Source organism: Platalea leucorodia (genome assembly GCF_965183815.1).
Source record: "Platalea leucorodia genome assembly, chromosome: 8".
In the NCBI taxonomy this organism is placed as follows: domain Eukaryota; kingdom Metazoa; phylum Chordata; class Aves; order Pelecaniformes; family Threskiornithidae; genus Platalea; species Platalea leucorodia.
The window spans coordinates 34,006,843-34,031,877 of NC_138830.1; the positions used below are offsets into that span (position 1 = coordinate 34,006,843).

Sequence of the window (25,035 nt, forward strand, 5' to 3'; positions counted from 1 at the left end):
TCGTTAACCATGAGGCTTAAAACTCATTAGTTTGGAGGTTGCGGCCAGACTGCTAGGAGGCTGCAGTTCCTCACAAGAGGTGCCTGTCTCCCAGCAGCAGTGGCAAGGAGGCAGCTGGTCCTTTGGGCAAAGGAAGAGGCTTGGGCTGGTCTCAGGGAGCGCTGGTCCCGCGCTGCCCGTGAGAGCTGCCATAGGGGTCGTGCTTCTTTGGCAGTGCTGACCTCCTCTGAGACCTGCAAAGTGGGAAGGGACTGGTGTCACCAAGCTGGCCAACCCGCAGCCCCATCGGTCAAGGACATGGGCTGGTCATGGTTCCAACAGCACCTGGTCTCATGCAGGTTGGCTTTGACCCCTGTGGATCCAGATAACATGAAAAAAGTCAAGTCGTGCTCACAGTGAATCAGGTGCCAGGCACCTCTGGCTCAAGCAGTGTCACTGTCAGCTGCCAGCATCACCTTTGGAAACATTCTGTTTGCGGTGACACCAGCATCACATTGGAACAGCCCAGCTGGTGATTGGGGATCAGCCTTGGAGTGGCACCCCTATGGGGAGGGCAGGGTGAAACCCACCTCTCAGAGATGTTTTCCTGCCTCTTGCAGGGTTAAGTGGCTCCTTTTGGCACAAACTACAACTACAAATGGTCCTTGGGATCATCAGCTGCCTCCCAGCTGATTCCCACAGCATTTCAAACACAACGTCACAAGAGCCAGGGATAATACAAACAAAAAGCCCTTCTCAGTGGGACAGATAAGCACTCACAGTTATTGCAAGAACACAGAGAGAGTACTGAATTTCCTACGTGCAGGATTGGCTATAGCTAGGGAGAAGAACACAACGTGAAAAAAAATCCAAGGTTTCCCTGGAATGCCCCTGTCCTAAACATGCCATGGCGTGGACCCTGCCCTTGCTAATTCTGCATATAATAAATGTGTATTCAGATGCTGGGAAGAAATCAGCTCAGCTGATGGTGCCCTAGTCTGTATGCAGGTTTAAACAAGCGTTCAAACCTGGATTTCCTTCCAGCCTTCTCCCAGCACTGTTTCCCTTGCTGGAATACTGGGCTGTCCTTTTCCCCGGTATTGCAGAGGGCACCCAAGGGGCTGCTCTGGGCATATGCATCCTCAGCCGCCACACACCTCGCCAGGGAGAAGAGTGAGCCAGGGGTAACATGCTGGGAGCGTGTCAGCCCTCCAGGAGCCCCGGTGCCTGTGCTTTCTGCCTCTCACCAGCTCCTTTCACCCGTGTTTATTAATTAGTGTATACAAAGGGTGCTGTAATTTCTCTTTCTCAACAATTTTCTCATCCTTGATGGAAAGGAGGAGTTTTCACATCCTTCATACCATCATACCTTCTCTGTCTACCTTCTCCAAAGGCACACTTGGCCTTTCATGAGCTGGGAAGGGACTTCTTGTCTTCACCAGGACCTCCCCATGGAAAGCCCAGCCGCAGGCAGCTGTAGCCTGGTGGTGCCCCTGTAAAAGCTCCTGCTACCCTCCAGGTTCCCTAATCACCACCTCCATGAACTTTGGGATCCTTCAGTTTTTTATAAATCCCCTGAAGCAGCACCAGAGCTCCTCCTGCTGCCCTTGCTTCTGCCTGCAAGTGGGACCAGGGTGGGCAGAGACCCCATTGGTCACGCAGAAAGGAAGCTCCTGGGCAGGATAGGCTGTCCCAGGCAGAAACCAGCAGCGCCCAGGGCAGGGGGAGCTGTGCCTCAGAGATCCTTTCTGTGCAGGCAGATGGGCTGCAAGACCCTCCGACAGCCCCCTCCACTGTGCAGGAATGCCAGCAGGGTCCTCCAAGCTGCCGCAGCAACGGTGAGCTCACAGAGCAGCTTGTGCCCGCATCCTGCTGCCTGGGCACTGCGGCAGCTTCGGGGTGCCAAGCAGTGGGGGCAGCATGGGGCCGGCGGGGTATCAGCAGGGGCATGATGGAGCAGGCAGAGTGCAGCAGGATGAGGCCCGTGGAGAGGGAGTGGGAGCCAAGGAGCTGGGAATGGGCCCACTGGGTCTCCCTGTGTCCCTGCCCGCTGCCACGGTGCTTGGGACATGGAGCACCCACATACCAGGGTGAGGAACCGGCCCAGCGCGCTCAGCACAGGCACACCAAGCCCCTCCGGGCCGGCTGCCAGCTGGCACCCAGCATGCCGTCTCCCCCCTCCCCCCGCAGCTGGGCAGAGAAGGGGGGCCCTGGCTCCCCGGCCCCAGCCCTTTGCCTGGCTGGGGCAGTGTGAAGCCTCATGCTGCCGTGTCTCTGTGCCACCCCAGCATCAGGTGAGAGAGGTGGCATGATCTGACAGTGGCATGCCACCAGCTCAGCCCCATGGGTGAGTGAGCCTGGGTGGTGCTGGCATCAGTCCCAGGTGAGGTCAAAGCTTGGAACAGCCACAGCAAGGGACGAGGTGGCATCAGAAGGAAGAGGAGGGCAGCAGGACAGCATAGGGCCAGGCACACCCAGCAACATGCTCCCTGTTTCCCTTCAGCCTGCAGGATCCAGCCAGCCCGTCCCCCTGGAGATCAGTGCAGGAGTTTGCAGCCACGGACCAGTTCCCATGGGTGGTGGCACTGCAGGACACTCAGCGCAACCTCCTGGCCTTCGGCTCCATCCTGAACGAGCACTGCTTGTTCGTCGAGCACTGCTTGATCTTCAGCATTGTATCCAGCCTGCAGAGCAGGTCTGCGCCCTGCAAGGGGCCGTGTGTCACCGCGGGCAAGCCTTGGGTATCAGCAGGGAATAACAACACCTCCCAGTGCTCAGGAGGGTCTTATCGCTACCCAGCAGCTGGGCGAGCATCCTTCAGTTAGAGCAGGGGGAGGCAGAGTTTGCCCCAGGCGTTTCCTTGCACCCAGTCCCCTCTGTTCACCCCCCGCAGGCAGCAGGTGCTGGCCTTGGTTGAGCTGAGCATCATGAAGAGACGATGGGAGGACCAGCCCCAGTATTTGATCAGCTCTGTCACCCCCACAAGGACTTTGATGAGGTGACACTCTACAACAACATTGCTCTGCTCAGGACAGCCGCCCCACTGGAGTTCAGCAGCATTGTTCAGCCCATGTGCTTCCCCCACGGGAGCCTCTCTGCCTTGGGCCTCATGAACTGCTGGGTCTCGGGCTGGACCCATCCTACCGCAGGTAACTCCCACCTCCTGCGGCAAAGAGCTCCCTCTGGCAGGGCAGAGAGTTGCCTTCCCACTCCCTCCTGCCAACACCCCCAATGGGAGGAAGGGGAATAGGGCTTGTCCTGGGAGGAAGAAGCACCCACTGGTCACCCATTCCTGTTTTTTGGAGGCCAAGGGCTGCCCAGAGCCACAGGCTCACGGTGGTCCCTCGGCCAGGCAGGGGAAAGTGCTGCAGCGACTTCCTGAGGATGCTCTCCATGGTGGACATGGATCCCTGCCTGCTGAAAAGGATCGCTGCAACCACATGCTGCAGCCACAGGGACACTGACAAAGTGGCAGACTGTTTGGTAAGGGATACGGAGTGCCAGCCCAGACCAGGCAGACATTTAGCCAAACTGCCTCCTCCCCGTTCTGCTCGTCTCCGACTCCAGGCTGGGAGAGCAGCCAAAACACTTGTTGGGCTTCTCCTGCTCAGTCCTTACAGGAAAAGATCCCTTCCGTGCAGCTGGCAAATAGCAGGCGTGGGAGGCTGTCTAAACATGTGATACCCGTCTCTGCATGAGCTGCGGGGTGACTGTCTCCCTGCAGGCCTGCAGGCGCTGCTCCTGGTCCCTGCACCTCTCCTGCTGCTGGGGCCTCCAAGGGCCTTTGATGTGGCCAGTGTCAAAGATGCTCAGGAGGCAAAACCGAGAGGGGTTCCTTGTGGTACGTACCAAAGGATCAGGTGTGGGGCTGGGCTGATGGGGGCATGGGCAGCCACAGGGAGCGATGCCAGTCACTTCACCTGGGACACACAGGGACATCGTCAGCCCAAAGGCAGCCAGCCCCCTGAATCAGTGGTGCTTTGCTGCCAGTGATGATAAAGGACCGAACTGCTGTGATCTGCCCCCCTCTCATCGCGGTGAAGTCCACAGCCACTGAGAGTGATGGCAGGAGAGATACTGCTGAGACAGAACCCTGCCTTTTTTGTCTCTCAAAACAGTGATGCTGGCAACCCTGTCAATGTGAGATGGGCTCACAACAGATGGCCTCACAACAGAGCTATGGGTTTCTTTATCATTTCATGCAGAAGTGGTTTCACCTCACTGCAACTTGCAGGGTGCTACATTTACCCACTTGACAGCAAACTTCCCGCCAGAGTTGGCTCCTTCTGCAGCTTCCACTGCTCACCTTGCAATATCAGACAAGCCTAGTGCTGGTTACCAGACATCTTGACCTGGTTCCATGCTCTGCGGTAGCTTTGCAAGGACATCTGCCAGAGGAGAAAGGAGAAGGCCTTCATATGTTCAGACATCAGTGATATGTTGTGGAGAAAGCTGCAAGGCTGGAATCTAGCCTGGCCTGAACTCCTGTATTGCTTTCCCCTTCATCCCCTGCTGTTCCCACCTGAGATTGGTGTTCACTGTGGCAGGCTGAAGAGAGCTCCTGCAGGTCTACACCAGCTTTGGTTTCTCCCATGAATGCCACAGGAAGCCTAGAGACCCCACATGACAGCACTGTATAGAAACCTACAGCCCCTTGCATGGCAGCAGGCGTGTGGACATGCCCTGCCACAGAGAGGCTGGCAAGGAAAACAGGTTTATAGCCTCAATCTTATCCCAGGGACAACTAGAGGTTCTTTCTTTAGCCCCCTGAGCCCTCGTTGCTCTCCATCTCCCAGAGGCTAGCAGGACTCTGGGCCCTGCTGAACAGACAACATGTAAACCAAGCGTGGGTCTCCCGGTCAAGCGCAGCAGCTGGGTGAGAAGGAATCTGCTTGCACAAAGACAGGCCTGCAGGCAGGCTGCCCACCAGCTCTGGGATAGCCACAGCCGGACCCCTGTTTCTGAACTCACAGCACTGGCGCTGATGGGTCAAGCCCAAATCCATACAGTTCTGACCTCTGAGAAAGGCTGGACCACATAAGCCCTGTCCATGGCAGACTGGGGTGCTGGGGGGATAAGTGCTGGACAGGCACAAGCCCAGAGCCTTCCCCATCCCAGCCACAGATAAGCCCATCTCCGCTCAAGGGCAAACAGGGTGTCAAGGTACAGGACCACACTATCTGTCCCATCCAGCCCAGCTACTTCTCTCCCCACACTGCTGTGCCCGCAGACATCCTGCATGGGGCAGGGATACACACATGTCCTGCTACCTCCAGGCTTTGACCATGCTCCTCTGTGTTATCTCTCCATCTCCTCCCAGGCTGTAGGAGTTGGGGCAGGAGGAGAGTCAAGGATATTCTTGCAACTTTGCCATGAACTCATGTTTGAATCTTGGCTAGCCTTTCCTTATCAGGGAAGAGTCAAGATATAAGTGAGTAAGAAATGTTTGAGATAACCAAAGAGGACTATGAACACTGGGGAGCCATCAAGGGTGCTGGAAAAGGCTGGTGCAGGTTACATATGCAGAGCCGGAAACGTGTCGGGCTGCCATACGTCCCCTTCTGCTTACACACATGACAGGTTTCAGTATAGCAACAGCCCAATGGTGCTTCCTGTCAAATTACAAGCTGTGTCCTTGACTTGGCTTCCCCTCTGAGCTCAGTCATTAAAATTCAGCCTCCATCCTCGGGGTAGGGAGCGATCGCTGCTCTGTAAACAGGAAGAGCCTCCGGCTCTGCCAGGCACTGGTGAAACCACTGCACGAGAATTCTCGCATAGCTTCCTGACAGGTCAGGAGTGAGCACTCTGGTCCCCAGAGTGGCTGCAGGTGGGCAGGCACAGATGCAGCTCCACCAGGACCCAGCACCCAGCTGCCACGCATCCCAGACTCCTGTACACCCAGCCCAGTCTTGCTCACCTCAGCAACTGCCACCTTCCTCTCCCAAGCCTTGAGGCTGTTTTCGAGGTCAGTAACAGCCATCTTCTTCTGCACGTAACTCAGCACAGGGGGGACGCCATAGTCTGAGAGCTGCTTCTGCAGCTGCTGATTCACAATCTCGGCTTCAGCTCGTTGCTGCTGGAGGAATAGGGACAGAGGGCAAGGAGACCCCAAAGAAATGTCCCTCTGCCAGCTGGTAGCCAGTCCTCCACGGAAGCAGGCAGGCAGGATAAATTAAACCCCCAGCACTGCAGGGGAGCAGTGGGATGCATCCACCAGTGCCTCCATCCCTGCCAGGCAGCACTGCTAGGGAACCCCTTGAACCGGCTTCCCAAAGCTGTGGTGTCCCTGCCAGTGGTAGGGGACATACCCCAGACTGGTATGACAGCAGTGCCACTTCTCCCTGGGGAGGACACTACTGATGAAAAGTTCAAGGAAACAGAATTTCAAGAAGCCAGTGGCAGGTCCCTGTGGAGCCAGGGCCAAAATCCACAACATGGCCTGTTCTGCAAACCTGCCCTGTTCTGCAAACCTGCCCATGCTCACTGGCACCAGCAGGAGCCCCAGGTCTTGCTCAGACCCAGAAAAGCAAACAGGTATCCAGCTCATTGCTGGGCCTTGAATGGGCATCAGTATCCCAACATACCACAAAAAGTACCTCAAAAGAGTCCTCCCAAGTGAACTCTCAGGGCCTCCCAAATCACTCTTACCTCCTCCACCAGAGCAGCTTCTCTTTCAATTTTCTCCAGCAGCTCCTTCCTCTGGGAGATGTCTTTCATCAGAGACATGGACATTTCCATGGCATCCTGCAGCTTCCTCTGGAACATGAGAGTAGGACAGCATCAGCAGGTGCAGTGGCAGCTCCCAGCCACCTGCAAAACCACCCCTCCACTCCTCCAGCTTGGTCTCAGCTGTCGGCGCAGGAGCTCTGCGGTACCGCTTGTCCCCTACAGAAGATAGCATCATGCCCTGGTCACGCAGCAACGCCTTCGTTATGTCCTCTGTGTCACACTGTAGCGCAGCCCACAGCACAGCAGCCAGGGTTTAGGACTGACCCAGACAGAATGACTGATCGGAGAGAAGCAAATACACCCAGCTGAGAAGTACTTTTCACTGATAAGAGCGGAGACTCAGAGTGACAGCTGCAGCTCATAACATCTTTTCTAATGTCACAGATTATGTAAAAAATATATCTTCCTGTGTAAGTCAGCACCAAAGCTCTTTCCTACTGGAATTTTACCCTGGAGTGTAAAATAACCATGCTGCAAAGCATGAACTCTATCATAAGGCTGCAGCCAAACATGAACGAGCGTATCACTGCTCTTGGTGTGTTGGGCAAACCTCCCAGCTGAACTGCTAAGTCAGTGGGAAGGCAGAGAGGTATTTGGCATCCTCTGACTGAGACAAGGAAGGATGCATGAGCTCGTGTGTGACCCTTGGAAACAGAAGAAAGCCAAAACAAAGGTGCCGGGAGGTTCACTCACTCTATAGAAGTTGAGAACTTGGACAGTCTTCCCTGAGGTCAGTTTTAGCTGCAGCAGCTCCTCGTTCTTCTCATCAATCTTCTCCTGGTACTGGGCATTTCTAACCTGCAGCTGCTGCAAACGGACTTCACGGAGTGTCTCTCCCATCTGCTCCTTCTGCAAACCCCAAGGAAGCAGAGCTGTAGGTTGCTGACCAAAGCTGCATCCCAAGTAAGAGAACTTTGCTCTGTGGGGAAGGCAGACCTAAAGCACAGGGTCTTCAGCCCAGCTGCAAACCTGGGGCTCAAGGAGAAATGCAAGACACAGCGTGCCACTGAGCCTATGCTCTGTGTCCCGGCTTAGAGGGTCCAAGCAGTGCAGACAGGTCCCCTCTGGCGAGGCTCCTGCCACACCAGCAGCAGCGAGTCCCCAGGGAACTGCTCTGATCCACCGTACATATTTTCCAGGGCACAAAGGGCACAGAGATCTGCCAGCTTCCACTCTGTGAGACTGCTGGTCTCATCCCATTCACACAGACATGTGCCAGGTCTGAGGCTGGGCAGACAACAATGACCTTTGACAAAGGCAGCAAGGCCAGGAGCAAAGGAGGAAGGGGAGGAGGAGGAGGGCCACGCATCTCTACACAGAGCAGGCTCTGCATCTGCACTGGGCTGTACTCCTTTCGTTCTTCAAGGGGCCATCTAGTCCCTGCTTCTCCTCAACTGCCACACGCACCTGCCTGAGCTGCTGCTGCAGCTTCTTCTTGTAACCCTTGAGCAAATAATTTTTTAAGCGCAACTTCTCTCTCAGCAGATCCTAAAGAAAGACAGCAGATTATAGTGGAACAGCAGAGCCTGGGAGGAGAAAGAGCACTCACACCCCACTCTTTATGGTGCGGCTCCCGTGCATCTCATCCACACTGCAGCCTTCGCTGCTGGCTTAGAAAGAAGCCCAGCGAGAAATGCTGCTCCGTATCACCCTGCCCCAAATGTGAAGGCATGGCCGTGCAGTTTCCCAGGCTCCTCTAAGGGCCCTGCATCATCTGTGCTCACAGCTGTGCTGCAGCTCAGCAGCCTGATGAGCACCTGGGCTAGTCATCAACTGACAAGTGTGACAAGGGCTGTCCAAAGAGACTTGCTAAGACAGTCTGAAAACATGATGTAAGCCACACAGGAGTATGGGAACTAGGATTTTCCCTAACCAACGTAATTGTCAGATTACAAACTAGACTCAAAATTTGCTATGATGCACTGACCCTCTGGCGGTTCTTCTCCTCCATGTATCTCAGCAGCTTCTCAGAAGCTATGATACTCCCTTTCTTGCTGGAGATGGTGCTGATGATGTCTTTCTCAAAGTCACTGATGGCTTTCTTAACATCAGTCCACCAAACATTTGCTTCTTCTATGACTGCCTGTGAAAATAAAGTCACATAACAGTCAAGAGGTGCTAACTTCCCTTATTCAAACAGCTTTGGGAACAGAGAACACTGTAAAGGACCAGGCATGCTCTCTGCTAGCATTACTAGCATTTCTTCTGTGGGAGCACTGAATTTCACCCTGTGCAGCTTGGGGCACATGGCGCAGGCTCACACGGTCACTGACTCAAAACAAACAAGAAAAAAAATACCTCACGTGCCTGAGCTTCAACATCTATCACTCCATCCTGACCTACAAACATTGCCAGTCTGACTAAGCCAACACAAGACAAGAAATTACCACCCTTTGTTTACTGCATATGCCCTGTGGCCACACAAGAGGAACAGGCTGCCTGCTTCACCTCTCCAGGCCACTGCAGGCAGCATCAGTGGTCTGAACGGAATGCAGAGGTCTCTCCTTCCCCAAAAGCTCCTGAGCATCTTGGCTAGGAGGAGACCTTGGCAGCCAGCACAGGGCAGGCAGAGATGGCCATACAGCCACAAGGAGCCTGCAGCACGAACGCAGTCTTGGAGACTTGGAGCATGCTCTGAAGAAATCCCAGAGACAGTGGAAAGTCAGACCCCAGAGAGGACTACATGGAGTTTAGCCAAATCAGGAAGCTTCTGGGAGCTGCTAGAATGAAAAATAAGTCTGGCACAAAGGCCACACCTTCAAAAAGCTGACAAAAAGGAGATTTTTCTTTCAAGCATTGACTTCTTCATCTCACACAGCAGATTTGAGCTCCTCTACCTAAAAAATCTTCCCTTCGCCTGTATTATTATTAGTTCCTGCCATAATAAGATCCATCTTTAGAGACTGGGCACCTCTGATCTCTGTTGGTGTACTTGCCTTCAAGAAAGGGGTGAGGTGAGAGGACAGTTCTGGCTCCCACTGTGAACTCAGGACCACTCACAGCAATGCTCTGCTATGAACAGCCCTTATCAAGCAAGTCTGTCTCACTGCCTGAGGGATGGCACGTTCAAAGAGGTGTGAAAAGTAACAAGACTGACACCTTGGTGATCGTAGGGGTCCTGGAGAGCCATACCTCAAGGTTCTGCAACGTCTGCTCCGAGTCCTCGTTCATCCTCTGAATCTCATCCTTCATCTCAGTCAGCTCCCGCTCAGCCAGCTCACATTTCTGCTCCACTGTCAGGCTTACAAAATAGTCTGTTGCACCATGCAACTTGGATTTGTACCTGCCACGTGTCTGCAACAACCCAGGAACAACACAGGTGCCGTTAGAAAGCCAGCACTGGCCAACTGTTGCTGCATTTTCCTGTATTCAAAAAGAAAATAATCATCTCAACAGTCATGTTAGCAGGATTCCAGCTTACAGCAAGGACAAGGAGGCCTCTCCAGACCAGAGGTAACTCAGGGCCACACCTAGGCTGACCCCATCTGTCCTCTCATCCACCCACAAAACCCTCCTATGCAAGCACTTTCAGTTCAATTCAACAGATAAATCCAGGGCTAGAGATTAAAGCCAATGTGACCGCTTCATGTGGGTAGGTAAAACACCTCTTCGTAGCGAAGATGCTAATTGTTGCGTAGGACAGATGGGGTCTCCTACCACTGCCTGGGTCAGACGCCCTGAGGAGCTGAGCTTACTGCAGCATGGGCAGGCCAGAGCATGCTCTTGGAAGAACTGACACCACTCGGGAACAATTCCCAGTGCTGTGGGGACACAGCGAGGCAGGCACTGCTTTGCAGAGGGCAAGTACCCACCTGGCCAAAGGCAAAGTTTCTAAGGGCTCAGTCTGGGACTAACCAGCTAGTTTGGATTCAGGCAGGTGCTAAAATCCAGTGCAGGACGCTGGCTGAAAGGAGACCTACCGCAAAGGGTCTAGAGCTTCTGTTCACTCTGTCTCTGGTGAAAAGGCGACGTTCAGGCCAGGAGGTAAAAATCAGCTCCAAAAGCCTGTTCATGGTTCCAGCAAGAAGGAAGAGAGCAACACGCACTCAGCGGAGGTACCCGAGTGTGGATGCACACAGGTCTGAGCCCACATGAATTTCCCCAGGAGGAAGGAGAGAAGCAGAGCGTCCCATCACAGACCTGCCATGGCCTTGGGCAAGTCTCCTGCTTTCTTGGCACCAGCCTCCCTATTTGTTTAACTTCTACTTCAAATTATCCTGCGTGGGGGTTACCTCATTCCAGATCTCCCTAGCACTTGCTGTTCAGGAAGACATAATGCTGTCACGCAGGGAAGACACAGCATCAGCTGGAGGAGGAGAAATGAGAAGGCAGCCTGGCCTTTACACTGAGTGCAGGAACGGCAAGGCAGCCCGAACTCTTATACCTACAAGACCAGCAGCACTTTTTTGCAAGCAGGTGTCTACGTTAAGGGCTCATCACTGTGAAGCCCAAGTGCAGAGGGCTGTTGGGGGACTTTCTTCACCTCATTTCAAACCAGGGAGCTTGTCTGCTGGCCTCCTGTCAGATGAGCACTGAGATCGGGAGGTCAGAGGGGCTGCAGAGGGAGGAAGGGTCATGGCTCTGTGCCGTAAGGCAGCAGCCAGACCCAAAAACCCAGTACCTGCAGCCACATAGCCACTGCCCTGGCTCGAGAGCAGTACCTGTATCAGCTCTGGTGGGGCATCGTGTGTCTCGGACAGCAGACGGAGTGACGGGCCGCACGGCTCCATCTTACAGTACCATTTCTCAAACATTTCCACCTCAGTTTGGAGCAGGGCGTTGGCGTGGCTGTGAAGAGGAGGGGGTCAGGCTGAGCCCTCGGCCGAGCTGAGCACCGCACCGGGCAACAGCTGAGCTAAAACAGGCGACCGCAGGGCACAGCAGCCAACCCGAAAGGGTCGGGAGGGCCTGAGGTCCTCCCGGCCAGGACACAGGGGCTCGGCCAGACCTGCTCCTTCCCAGACCCAAAGCAGCCGGCACAGCCTGAGGCACCGGGTCCTCCCGGGGGTCTGGGGCGGGAGAGCGGGCAGCCTGCCTCCAGACCCCGACCACGGTGAGGCGGCATCTGCGGCCAGCCGGGCCACCGGGGCCTCTGGGAATGGTGCCCAGCGCGGGGGTGCCCGGCCCGGCCCTGCCCTGCCCACCCACCCTGCCCGGCCCTGCCGGGGGTTAAGGCCCAGCGGCGCCCCCAGGCCCGACCCGGCCCCTGCAGACCCCAGCAGGACCCCGCAGCCCGAGGACCCCCCTCCCCGCCGGCCGCCGGTACCGCGCCTCCCGCAGCTGCGCCCGGAGCTGCGGCAGCGGCAGCGCCGCCAGGCCCCGCTCCGCCATGGCCGTCTCCTGGCAACGGCGGGGGCGGTGCGCGCTGCCGGCGAGGCGGCGGGCAGGGGCACGGGGCGGCGGCACGGGGGGACAGGGGGGGAGACGGGAGACGGAGGACGCGGGACATGGGAACACGGGGACACATGGGGGGGACACAGGGATGGGGGCACGGGATACAGGGGCGACACGGGGACACGGGCAGACATGGGACAGGAGGCGTGGGACATGGGGGGAGACGGGCCCAGGGGGACATGGGACACGGGACATAGGGACACATGGGACACAGGGGCAGGGGGCATAGGGGACACGGGCACAGGGCCAGGGGGCATGGGGACATGGGTGGACATGGGGGAGACATGGGACACGGGTGCGCAAGGGACATGGGACAGAGGATATGGGGACACACAGGGGCAGGGGGTATGGGGGGATGTGGGCACGGGGACATGGGACACAGGACATGGGGGAACAGGGAAATGGGGGGACACAGCGACAAGGGCCACGGGACATGAGCACACGGGGACACAGGGACAGGGAGCATGGAGGGACAGGGGCACAGGGACACATGGACACACACATACAGGCACACATGGGATCTCATGTGCACATGCACACACACCTGGGCACACATGCACACACGCACACTGACACAAGGTCACACACGGTCACACACACACACAGCTCAGGCCCTGCTTCCCCACCCATGCGGGAGTCCCGTGGGGTCCCACAGGCCTCCGGAGCGGGGGAAGGTGCTGCTGGAAGGGTGTGGGGGGAGACAGCCCCTCCGTGACACAGCTGGCCCCTGCCCGAGGGGCTGCAGCTCTGGGGGGGTCCCTGAGCCCTCAGCGAGGTGTCTGCAGTGCAAACGCAGGGGGGTTGGCCAGAGCTACGCAGGGGAGTGCGATGCTGAAGGGGCAGCCCCCCCGGGGGTCTCCTGGAGTGCATATCACTCCCGCTCCTGCGGTGCCCACTCCCAGAAGCTCCTGGTTAGGAGCTGCCTCCTGGCTCCTCCTTGCCAGACATGCCAGACAGGATCCGGCCCCTCAGCTGGGCAGTGAAGCCTCTGTAGGGGTGCAGGCAAACGCTGGCCCCCATCTCACATTTGGGATGCACCTGCACCATGGTGAGGGTTTCTCTGCCTGTGACACTGCAATCTTCCTCTTACAGACTCTGCTTTATCATGGTCTGGCTGTAAAACCAGGGGGAACAGTAACACCAGTCCTGAAGGCAGCTGCCCCCAGAGGCATGCCTAATTTTAAGACATTTGTGAGGGTGTGGACCATCATTTCTAAGTGTCCCTGTTGCTGGATCCAGACCATGGCAACAGCGATGTGCTCTGAATTCCCTATGCCGGATGCTCAGGACCAACGGCAGCAGGTGGCAGGTCTGTTTAAATGTGCCTCTGTCCCCTGAAAGTTGATGATGTGGCTGGTGATGCATTTCCATGGTTTTTCTGGGATGAGGGATGCAAGTCAACCTATTTATATAAACAGTAGAAAAATCAAAGCTCTGGCAATGCTGGTCCTATTTCTGGCCAGAACATGTCAAAACTCATCTTCAAAATGCATCTTGAGTCATAACTGCATCAGATCCATGGGAGGAACCACACTTCCTAGCCTCATCAGGTGCAGGGATGAACACCCCTCATTGCAGGATCTTCATCACATGCAGAACTCGATGCCAGAAATCAAGCGATTTGAGATGAGGAGGAGGGGACAGCATGTATGTGACATCCTGGAGGATCTCTTTGCGTGCAGGGTGGGACAGGGATCCCACGAAAAAGCTTAACATGGGGTCATGAATTAAAACCTGTGTTAAAAACAGTGCTTGTGTGAGCTGGCTGATTAAGACCGCAGAGATAATTATAACACCAGACTGTTGGTCTCTGCACCGGCCCACATTTTGTAATGCTCCAACCTAAGACAGCCAGTATTTCATCGTTTGCTAGAAGGGGGAGAGGCAGCTGAGTGACCCAGGGGAGCCATGACAGGATGGTGGGCAGGGATGGCATCTCTGAAGGGTCCAGCAATGTTGTGCTGCAGACTTTGCAGCTGCAGGAAGTTGGGGTGCAGATTTTTGGAAATTTATAGCTCTGTCCAGCTGCACAAAGCTTTTCAGAGGTCAGCAGCAGACTCAGCACATCTCTGCCAGAAGATTTGTCCCTCAACAAACACCAGGCTCCAGAGCTCTGAAGTATCTTCAGGACAAGATCTCCAGGTGTTTTTAATGGCTGAAAACATATTTTCCCTGACTGAGCTCTGGGAAACAGCTGGACCTTTATGACCAGATTTGAAAATAGCAGTAATAATAACAAAAATAGCTCACTAGCATTTCAGACAAAGTAGGTGAAGCTTGGCAAACTTCCCTGGAACTGGAAACGGGGCTTTTTGCTGTGGGAAGCACTGGGCAGCATCAGAAACCAGCAGGCAGCCCCAGTTCCCACAGCTGGGCAGCCAAGGTGTCAGCTGGAAGAGCTGGCAGCACATGGGCTGGCTTTCCTGCCAGAAATCAGCCTGGCAAGCCGGTTCAGTAGCCTGCCTGTGTCCCACTGGAAAGCGCCAAGGAAGATGTCACCGGTGATGAAACTGCTGACAACCTGGTGCAGCACCCTGTGGAATGCAAATCTCCCTTTTAATGCAGGATTTTACCCTGGTCCCATGCAGAATTTACTGGGAGAGATGTATGTCAGCTGTGTAGTGGTGCAGATCTAGCCGTCTTGGTCTGCAAAAAAGCCATACGCATATGCCAGTATCACAGCGCCACTTTAAACCTATGACTCAATGCCTTTGCATATGCTGTCATAAATTCTAGCTTATGCAAGGGCTGACTGCTTTGTTTATGCATTTATGCGTCTCCTCCAGGTCCTAGGAGAGGATGTTCATCATCGCTCTGCAGTCCTGGTAGGAAGAGGCCAGTAAGCTGGACTCTGGACGTGGCAGACTTCCCCAAGGACAGCTGATTTTCCTCTTGCTTTGCTAAGACAGGTTTGGCAGGAGTGGCTGTCGAGCTTGCCTTTTCTGTCCAGTGCTGAGTACCCTGGCAGAGCGAGCATTTTGAACACATCCTCCTTGTTTTTCAATGATCCTGTGAAAGTCTTGCCTGGACTGCATTCAGTCAGGACCCAAAGTATAAAATTATAAAGTCTTACTGGGTTTTCTCATCAGTCTCAGGCAGCTGGAAAGCTCACTGGGTTTTGCAGTGCAGAGTTGACTCCACATGCTTATCTTTCCAAGGATACTTTCCTTAGGTTTCCTCAAAGCCTCAAAGCCCAGCATTCGCATCAGCTTTAGCCCTGTGAATTGAGGACCCTGTGGGTCCTCTTCCTTTCTTAGCACTCAAAGGAAAAGAAAATTATCTCTCTATGTACTTCCATCAGGAACAGCAGCCTAAAGCTTAGCTGCTCTATTTACCAAGTGTTGCTTTTCCCATTAATAGCAATACCAAGAAGTGCAAAATCTGCACGCAGTTTGAAGGCTCCAAGCTTTTGACTTGAAAGTGCATGCCTACAGAAAGGAAGGACAGTGGTGGCCCTGTGACCTGATGGCTGGAAAGACTCCTTGGCAGCCAGCATGAAGCCTGGAGCCAAGTCTAATTTCCAGCCGAGCCTAAGCTGATGTTTGGAGGCCAGCCAGGAGCAGTGTCAGAGTAAGACTAAGCAGCCCGTGTCCCAAGCTCTGCTCGTCACCTCTTGGGCTGCTGGCTGGTGCTGAGACCCGGCTGCACCTGACTGGCGTGGGCTTGGGGAAGGGCTGGAGCTGGCAGCTCCCCTGGGACTCACCAGGCACCAGGAGGTGAGGGCGTGAGGTGGGTTGAAAACTGGCCCAGAGGGTGGTGATTAGTGGCACGAAATCTAGTTGGAGGCCAGTCACTAGCGGTGTCGCCCAAGGGTCAATACTGGGTCCAGTCCTGTTGGGAAGCAGTTTTTCTGAAAAAGACCTGGGTGCCCTCGTGGACACCAAGCTGAACATGAGCCAGCAACGTGCCCTGCTGCAAAGAATGTGAATGGTCTCCTGAGCTCTGCATTAGGTAAAGCACTGCCAATGCAATCATCTTCATTAATGATCATGATGATGGGGCAGGGCGCACCCTCAGCAGGTTTGCAGATGACACCTAACTGGGAGGAGTGGCGGATACTCCAGAGGGTGGCACTGCCATCCAGAGGGACCTGGACAGGCTGGAGAAATGGGCTGGCAGGAACCTCCTCAAGTTCTCCTGAGCAAGGAGATGTGCAAAGTCCCACCCGTGGGGAGGAAAAACCGCAGGCACCAATTTACACTGGGGGTCAACCAGCTGGGAAGCAGCTTGGCTGAAAAGGACCTGAGGGTCTTGGTGGACACCAAGCTGAACATAAGCCACAAAGAAGACTAATACAGACCTGGGCTGCATTAGGAAAAATATTGCCAGGAGGTGGAGGGAGCAGCAGGTGGGCTGCTTCCCCTGTGCTCAGCAATGGTGGGGCCACCCCTGGGGTGCTGTGTCCAGTGCTGGGCTCCCCAGTACAAGAAAGACAGGGACATACTGGGGAGAGCCCAGCAAAGGGACCTGAAGATGAATAAGGGACTGGAGGGAGGGTGCAAAGAAGAGGGAGCCAGGCTCTTCTCAGTGGTGCCCAGTGATGCAGAGGCAATGGGCACAAACTGAAACCCAGGAGGTTCCCTCTGAACATCAGGAGACACTTTTTCACTGTGAGGGTGACCAAGCACTGGCACAGGTTGCCCAGGAAGGCTGTGGAGTGTCCATCCGTGGAGGTATTCAGAAGCTGTCTGGACACGGCCCTGGGCAACCACCTCTGGGTGGTCCTGCTGGAACAGAGGGGATGGACCAGGTGACCTCTGGAGGTGCCTCACCTCAACCAGCCTGTGGTTCTGTGGAGTCCCTCCAGAGGAACATGCAGCCTTTCCTCCATCCCAGGTCCCACCGTGGAGGTGACAGGGGCTGTGGCAGGCGATGATGGGGGTGATGGTGTCACAGGGGACTGACCAGGGGTGTGACAGGACTGAGGTGGGGTGACAGGGTCTGCAATAGGGTGTCAGGGTGTGACAGGGTTGCGATAGGGTGTGACAAAGCCGTGATGGGGACAGAAGGAGGTTGAGTGGGTGACAGGGGATGGGGAGGGTTTGAGTGACGAGGCCGTGTCGGGTGACACGACGCGAGCTGAGGAGGGGTGACGGGGCCTGACGGGTGAGTGACGGTTGCGCGATGGTGGGGAGGGAGGGCGTAACCAGGCGTGACGGCAGCTGCCCGGCGAGCGGGCGCCGCGGGGACGGACCTCCGCGCCGCTGGGGTGCGCTGCGCGGCGGGCGGCTGAGGGGCGGCGGGCGGGCGCCTCTCGCGGCGGCGGCGGCGGCGGCGCCTTTTCCGGGTTGGCTGCGCGGCGCTCGGGGCCGGCCCAGGCTGCAGCCGCCGCCGCCGGCACCGGGCCCGGGCCTCGGCACGCTCCGCGCGGGCCTCGCGCCCGCCGTCCCCGGGCCGGCCCAGCTCCGGCCCCGCTCCGGCCTGGCCCTGCCGCCGCCCGCCGCCGCCCTCCTGCGCGCCGCGCCCCGCCTCGCCGGCCTCCCGCGGCGGCCCCGCGCCCTCCTCCTCCTCCTGCAGCCGCCGCCCGGCGCCGCCATGCCCGGCCCGGCCGCCGGCAGTCGGGCGCGGGTGTACGCCGAGGTGAACAGCCTGAGGAGCCGCGAGTACTGGGACTACGAGGCGCACGTCCCGAGCTGGGGGTAAAGCGCCCCGCGGGGACCTCCCCCCCTTCCCCGGGCCGCCGGCCGCCCCGCACCCTCCTGCGGGCTCCAGCCCACGGGGAGGGTTCCCTGCTCCCCCCCCGCCCCGTTTTGGGGTGTCCCCGGGGGGCTGCGGGCGGCTGAGGAGAGGGGCTGGGAGAGGGCCTCCCCCTCCCCCGGCCTGCTGCCCTGTCAGTGATTCTCTCCCCCCCTCCTCTCTCCTCTTGCTGCCCGCAGCAATCAGGACGACTACCAGCTGGTTCGCAAGCTTGGGCGAGGGAAGTACAGCGAGGTCTTCGAGGCCATCAACATCACTAACAACGAGAGGGTCGTCGTGAAGATCCTCAAGGTGAGTATCCCATTGATGCTGTAGGGGCTTGTGGTGGCTGGAAGCGAGGGGGAGAGGAGCTGGGTTGGCAGGGCCAAAGGACTGTTGGATATCCTCCTTCACCCCAAAACTCTTGTTTTCTCATTAAGGACATTGGGATGATGGGCTTGGAAATGGATTTGGTGTCCCTCGTGATGTTTTGATGTCTCCTGTCCAGCATAGCTCTGGGCTAAGAGATCCTCTGGAGGAGGAGAGCTGCGAGTGCTGACATTTGAACAGCACTGCATGTGCTGCCTGTGTTTGGTGAATTGTATCTGGCACTGCCTGTCTAAAACAGCCCAGGGACTGCCATGTCAACAGGAATGCAAAGCCTGGAGGGGGGAATCCTTCTGTTAACCTCTAGACAGCTGGCACGTGGCCTTTTCAGAGCCAGGCTGTGGGATGCTCAGCAGTAAAAAAAATCAGGCAAAATTTTATATTCAGTCCTTTAGCGGATCTTACATGGAAAAGAACTTCTCCACAGGCAGGCCAAAGTTTCCACCATGGAAACTTGAGAAGACTGAAAGAGGCCATCTGAAGTTTGGCAACATTGGTGACCTGTATTCTGGTGTGTTGGCCCTAGTGGGGTCGGGCCTTGGGGACCTTTGTGCAGCAGTAACAGGTTATAGTTTGGGATGGCTGAACGCATGGGTTAGCTGCTGCAGGGCACGCCTTACCACGTTTGGCACTGAAGCAGCATGCTCACAGCGAGCTGTGGTAACCGTCATAGCAGCAGTCTGTGTTGGTGATCTGAGGGTAGACAGAGGTGTTAAAAAAACAGAAATGAAAGGTTAGAGTTGAGGTGCTTTTGGTTTTGGCTTGGCTGACGCTTGTGGCTGTCACTTGTTGGACCAGCAACACTTGTCACTTCTTCCCCAAGAGCACGTGGGAGCCGGTGTCTGACCATGGGTGTTTGAAGAATTTGGGCACATGTTGATCCACAGCATGGAGGGGGGTCTGAGCTTAATCTGCCCTTGCAGCCGCTAAGACTAGCAGCTACCTAGGACACTCATATCTCTGCAGGGCTGTAGCCTTAAGGCATTTGCTAGATCCACTGTGATAGAGTAGCTAGCTGTCTCATTTTGTCTTTGCTGATATCCCCACTTGCTCACTATGCCTGCTTCCTTGGGATCTTCCTTGGCTTCCCAGAGAACTTGTGACAGTTTGTCTGGCCACTTCTCCTAGGGAAGGTGTGATCTCCCATCTGCCTCTGGGAGGAGGTACGCACACCCCTGCTTTGGCTGTGGTCAAGGTGGTGGCCAGGTGAGCCATTTGGGAGAGCCCCTGTGGCTGAGCGTGACGTCAGGGCAGAGTGGTGAGGCTCACGTGCCTTCGCTGAGCTGAGTTCCTCTGGCATGTTGTTTGGGCCTCCCCCTTGTTTGGATGCTTTATTTGGTTTTGTTTTTTGCTTTTTTTAAGTAGGGGCAGGGGGGAGTTTTTGCTATGAGAGAGTAGTCAAAGGTAGCCAGTGCAGAGCTGAGTTTTATGGCAAGATGGCTTGTGGCTAGGCTGAGGAAACTGCTCTTCTGCATGCAGCTCTGGAGCCCCTGATGGTCTCTTTAGGACTGCTGTGGTTTGTTGAGACCCTAGGTCTTGTCCCACATAGAAAGGCACCATGAGGCTGAGAAGAGACCGCAGGGCAAGTCATCAGAAATCTTCCTCCTTGCCTCTTCCTAGCCTAAAGAGCCTCCCCTGGAGCAATGCTCCTCTCCCTGCGGCAGCCAAACTCTGTCATGTCTAGGGAGCCTGTCAGCATTGGACTGTGAGTCAGCTGGCAAGAGTCATCTGACGGCAGCTGGGTACTCCTTCTCCTTGGGGCCTGAATGTGTTGCCTTAATGCCCTGCGAGCAAGGGACTGGATTGTCCCAGATTTGAAGTGGATGGTGTTGCCACCAGTTCCCCTGGCTCCCCTCACTTGCATTAACATGCAGACGGCATTCCTGTGAGTGAGCAAGGAAAAGCAGAAAGTTCAGATAAATAAAGATGAACTTTCTTCTCAGTGGAAAGTGGGTCAGTGAAAAGTGAGTTTCAGAGCACCATGTTGTGTACGTTATGAAAACCTGTGAAGTGTGGCAATAACATCACTCTGATCTGTGGAAAGTGCCTCTGGTTTCCTGTAACTAGATGCAAACTTAATTGCAAATGTAATTACATGTATCTACAGTGGAGCCTTAGCAAAGAGGCTGGGTCTCTCTGTTCCTCCTAATTCAGGCTGGATCCTGTGAGGTGGGAAAGGCAACCAGAAGTCTTCAGGTTTTTGTGTGGCTGTAGGGGTGGGACAAAGGGGAAGACTGTTGCCGGGTGATGGACGCAGCTGTTTAGCACAGTTGCTCCTTTCTCTTTAAGGTTTTTTGAGAGGACAGTTTATGTTACGTCTTAGAGTGATTTTTAGCAAGAGTCACTGTTTTAATATCTGCGCCTCATGGGAGGTGACTGGTGTCTCTTCCCAGCCTTGCTCTTTGAAGCAGCTTATCCTTACTGAGCTCAAGTTAGCATGTAGCAAGTACTTCCCCTGCCTTTTTTTCTCCCTTTCTTTGGTGTTGTGCTACCTGAACATCTTGTACCCTCCTCCAGAGAGGTCAGGAAATTTTATCACCCTTTCTGTGATGCAGAACTGAGCCACAGAGATTTCCTGTGTGACTGGGCAAGTCCCTTAGCCTCAACAAAGCTCAGACTAGAGCATAGGTCCTAGTATAGTGCTGCATGAGCGAGATAACTGCTCTTCCTTTTCTGGCAGCCACTTGCCTTGTTTGTTTAAGTGCCCTGTGAAGATTTTGGCATTGGACAAGCCCAGGGAGCTAACGGCTCTGATTGGTATCACCGTGCCCCAGGTCTTTTGGACTCACATAAAGCAAGATTCCCCATTTCCCTGAGCAGTACCCAGCATTGCCTTTCTGTTCTGCTACCCGAAGTGCAGGACCAGGCATAATCCTGCAGGAAAATGTGATGTGCTCATGCCACTAGTTGTGGTCATAACATGTGTCAGCAAAGGAGCAGAATTAAGATCATGCAGATGACTGTAACATTACCATTTCCTGGGTCAAGTGTCTTTCTTTGCAAATATGATGCTCTTAATGTCACTTTTTCCAGGAAAATTGTGCAGCTTTTTTAAAAAAAAGGCAAACGAAGCAAGCAGATTGCTTCTTACTCCACTGCAGCAAGACATCAGGATGCGCCGTGTAGGACAGTGTGTGCAAAGCAGCGAGGCAGGAGCCCTTGTTTGCCACACCGACACCCCCTGCTAAGCATCCTCCAAAAGCTTTTATCTTGAGAAGCGAGACAGAGGGCAAGTCCCCACCTTTTCAACCTGTTCAGTGAGCAAAGGTTCAGCAAAAAAAGCTGTGGGCCTGAAGTCATCTTGGTAGGTAGTGGAGGACTCTGCACTGTACTGACCTTCCTACCGCTCACGGGTAGTAGGGCATGGAGTTAGCCAGCAGCTGTGCTTCTGCAGTCCCTAGCTGGTATAGGAGGCTCTTGTGGGCTTTTTGATCTGGCTGGCCTCAGTACGGCTGTGGGCATGCTTCCTGCCTGCTTAGGGGAGGGCCAAGCCAGGAAGAGGGAATGCGTGCACATGTGTTGTACGTGCTTTTGTGTCTTGCTTAAATGTGATGCTAAGGTTTGACTCCCAGGATGAGGTCTGACATTCCTTGGCATGTACAAAGGAAGTTTCAGACATCTTTGTTTCCAGTGAGTCATGTATCGTCTACATCCAATGCAGGTATCTAAAGCACAGCTCTGCTCTTTCATATCTAACCGCATAGATTTAAATTTTTGGTGGACCGCTGAGGTCAGTCTGCAACCTTTGTGCTGTCTCTTTGATGAACTTCTCATTTTGCCTTTCTGCTAATGCAGCTCCAAAGTGTCTGCCAGTCTCCTCGTGTGCCTTAAAAGTAAATCCTCCATTCTGGGGTAACAGTGTTCCTGAGGGATGCGAACAGCATTGCAAGTTGCCACTCTAAAAGCCAAAGATAAACTTTCTGTGTTGCTTGTAACTTTTGTGGTTGATTCTTTGTGGCGAGAATGCTGCTGTTAAAGTTACCTACAGTTATGGCGGTTGGCAAGCTTCAGATGTACCACAGCGTCCTTCACAGCCCTTTCTCTTGTACTGATTACTGCCATCTGAGTGTCCACTCAACACAGAGATTACAGCATCCATATTGTCAGCTCTGCAGGAGTCCTCCTGCTTTCCTGATGCATGCATGTGTCTATGTACACTCTACTTGCCTGCAAAGCATTAAACCCGTCACATAAAGAGACTCTTTTGTCTCCTTGTATGATTACTATCTGCATAGGCACAACACACAGGCGGAGGTTAGGGGAAGAATGCAGTTACAAGGAGAGGGACCAGTGAAATGGAGGTTCTGCAGCAGTGATGAAATAGCCCCTTTCTCCTTTGGTGGCTTTTGTCCCTCTCTGCTGAGTCCATGAACTGGAACTTTCAACAACGTATGTGGTTTCACAAGTGCGTTGTTGTTTGTTTGGCTTTGTTTTTCCCCTGTTTCCCCCTTTTGGGCTGTGTGAACCCTCCTGAGCTGCTGCTCATACCAGGCACTGCTGCAGGGTCCTTCCAGTGTTGAACTCAAATTATCGCTCTAGTAGCTAGAGAACCATTTGGGGGAGGTAGCCCCATGGCTCTGGTAAATTTGCTTCTGTCCCTAAAAGCTTTAGAGCCCACATACATCAGCATGTTCTAGATGGGGCTGAAATGACTCCCATGCTGGTGTACAGAAGGGATTGCACAGGGAAATATGATTGGGTGATATTGGTCCCTCAGGCTGGAGCTTTTGACTGCATCAGTGACCTTCCGCCAAAGCTGTTCAATGCCTTCTCCTGGTAGTTATCTGTGTCTCTTGCTTCTGTGTTTGCATGCACTGAATCAGCTCTCCCTGGCCCACTTCCTCCTCTGATAGTCTTGAAATGAGCCCTTTTGCAAAAGAACCGGGTACACAGCTCTTCTCTTTTAAACACCAGTTGCCCATACTGGATTTGGCACAGTTGGCTGCTGGAGTCCAGCCTTGTTTGGAGCTGAGACCAACTGAGATGGTACCGGGTGTCTCGCAGAGGCCTGGAGATGCAGCTGATAACTCTCATGGTGGTGTTCTAGCACCAAGGAACTGGTGAGCTGTGAAGCTGTGGCTCCTGGGAGGTGGAGGGTGAGTTATGGCACTGTGTCTGTTTGAAGTGGCCTAGGGCAGGGCCTGAATGAATGATTCTCATCCCTTGTAATGGTGGTGGTGGGGATTGGGGCTTGGTCCTTGTGCAGCTCCTTTTAGTTGGCTGCAGAAGTCTTGATGCATCGTGGGCAGTCCTGAAGCCCTAGGAGCGCTGTTTCGGGATGCGCTATGGGGGAGGAAAGGCATTCTGAAGGAAAGAATGGCACTGCCCTCAAAACACGTGCTGGTGTATTCTACTGAACTTAAATAAAAAAGCAAAAGTGCTTTAGTAGTTTCAGGGTAGGTTTTTTCCCCCCTCTTTTCTAAAATTCAAGAGCAGCTCAAGAAAGTTTGAATTCCCATCATGGAAGTTGTGAGAGGCAAACAACCGACAGAATATTAACACAAGTGGGCTCCTTGATTTTGTAGCTCTTTTGAAGACAATTATTTGGTTTCCCAGCTGATGTCTGGCAAAATAAGACTGCTGCTCTGAAGCCAATTTTCCTATTGAGCAATTGGCATCAGGCTTTATAGGCTGATTATCGTGATCCTTTTGATAATACTTGCTAGAGACAAATGAGCTTCTAGTGCCAGCATTTAAATGTTTAAAGCGTGTCATAAGGATGCTGCTCAAGCCTTTTGCTGGTCCTGGACATTGTGTGTTGAGATTTCCCTCCTCGTTCACTGGAAGCATCATGGTGTTTCTGGGCTATTCAGGTTTGGTGAGCAAAGAATAGATTTTTTTCTCTACAGGATGGTGGAATAAATTACTTTAGTTTCTCACAGATTTGTATCTTTTGACTGCTAAACCTTCTCCCCTGCTGCGCTAACCCCAGTTCTTTTTCAGATCACCTGCTGGGCAAAACCCAGCACCTTCTGTGACTCCTTCAGAGCAGCATGTGTGCTCCTCAGCTGGCAGTGTGTCTGAGCTGCCTGGCTGCCTGCTTTTGGCTAATGTAAAATTATTTTTATGCTTTGGATTTAACTTGTCTTTCACATGCCTTCCTGGTCACTACTTTTCTTTCTCAATGTGGAAATGCCCAGAGAACTTTGGATAACAAATTTTTCTTCTCTCTTTGCTTGAATTCAAGCTATGGGTCCCCATGTTGTTGGGGAAGGCTGGAACTGAAGCATCTGACAGAAGAGTGTACTCCCTTTGCTCTAGAAACCAAGCAAAAAAGATGATTAACCAGGCAGCCATTTATTCGTTCAAGACAGGAAGTGATGGTTGCAGCCTTGTATTTAAAGGTTTATTTTAGCAAACAATGTTAATTCTCCCAGCTGGTGTTTGCTGCAGCTGGACTACTTCCCTGCTTACAAGTTTACACGATCTCATGGAAAATGACCCAGGATCTGCTCTCTCAGTCACAGAGAGGTGTTTTCTTCTGCATCTACCTGGCTGCAAGGCAACTACTTATCCCATGCCATTTCTCACCTCTGCAGAGGGATGGCATCGCATGATGCTTCCCAGTCTTTGGGCAAAGGCGGTTGGGGTAGCGCTGGCCACTGTCTCTTCTGCCTGACTTTCAAGTGGATTGAAGCACCCTCATGGGATCCTTTTGACTGGTAGGGTGGTAAACCTGCAGCAAAGGGTTGCTGGCTGGGGACAGTCGAGTGAGAGCTGCCGGGTCCAGCAGAGACCATCCTCCTGTGGCTGGAGGTCACCTTGTCTCTCTGCTCTGGGCGCTCAGTGTAGTGGAAAGTCATGAGCTGCATGTTTTGTCTCCACCATCTACAGCCACCTCACTTCCAGTTGCCTGAGGAAGGAAGCAAT

The 25,035-nt window shown here is 54.2% G+C and overlaps 2 protein-coding genes across 7 annotated transcripts in view; one reads left to right on the top strand and one right to left on the bottom strand.

Moving 5' to 3' along the window:
• Positions 1-4,304: 4,304 nt before the first annotated feature.
• Positions 4,305-12,039, bottom strand: CFAP263 (cilia and flagella associated protein 263; the record flags this gene model as incomplete). The annotated part of the gene is made up of 9 exons (XM_082319979.1): positions 4,305-4,367; positions 5,897-6,052; positions 6,628-6,735; positions 7,402-7,557; positions 8,116-8,196; positions 8,636-8,791; positions 9,841-10,002; positions 11,370-11,496; positions 11,975-12,039. 9 exons carry the CDS (start codon positions 12,037-12,039, stop codon positions 4,305-4,307), a joined length of 1,074 nt encoding a protein of 357 aa, XP_082176105.1.
• A 5,533-nt stretch (positions 12,040-17,572) lies between these two features.
• CSNK2A2 (casein kinase 2 alpha 2) overlaps positions 17,573-25,035 on the top strand; it is a 30,127-nt gene continuing 22,664 nt past the window's right edge. For all 6 annotated transcript variants that reach the window (XR_014228957.1, XR_014228958.1, XR_014228959.1 and 3 more), the window contains exons 1-2: positions 17,573-17,741; positions 17,979-18,090. Coding sequence is in view for 3 of the 6 variants with exons in the window: in XM_082319464.1 (XP_082175590.1) it covers positions 17,638-17,741; positions 17,979-18,090 (216 nt within the window). In the remaining 3 variants the exon portion in view is untranslated. The remainder of the gene's footprint in view (positions 17,742-17,978; positions 18,091-25,035) is intronic.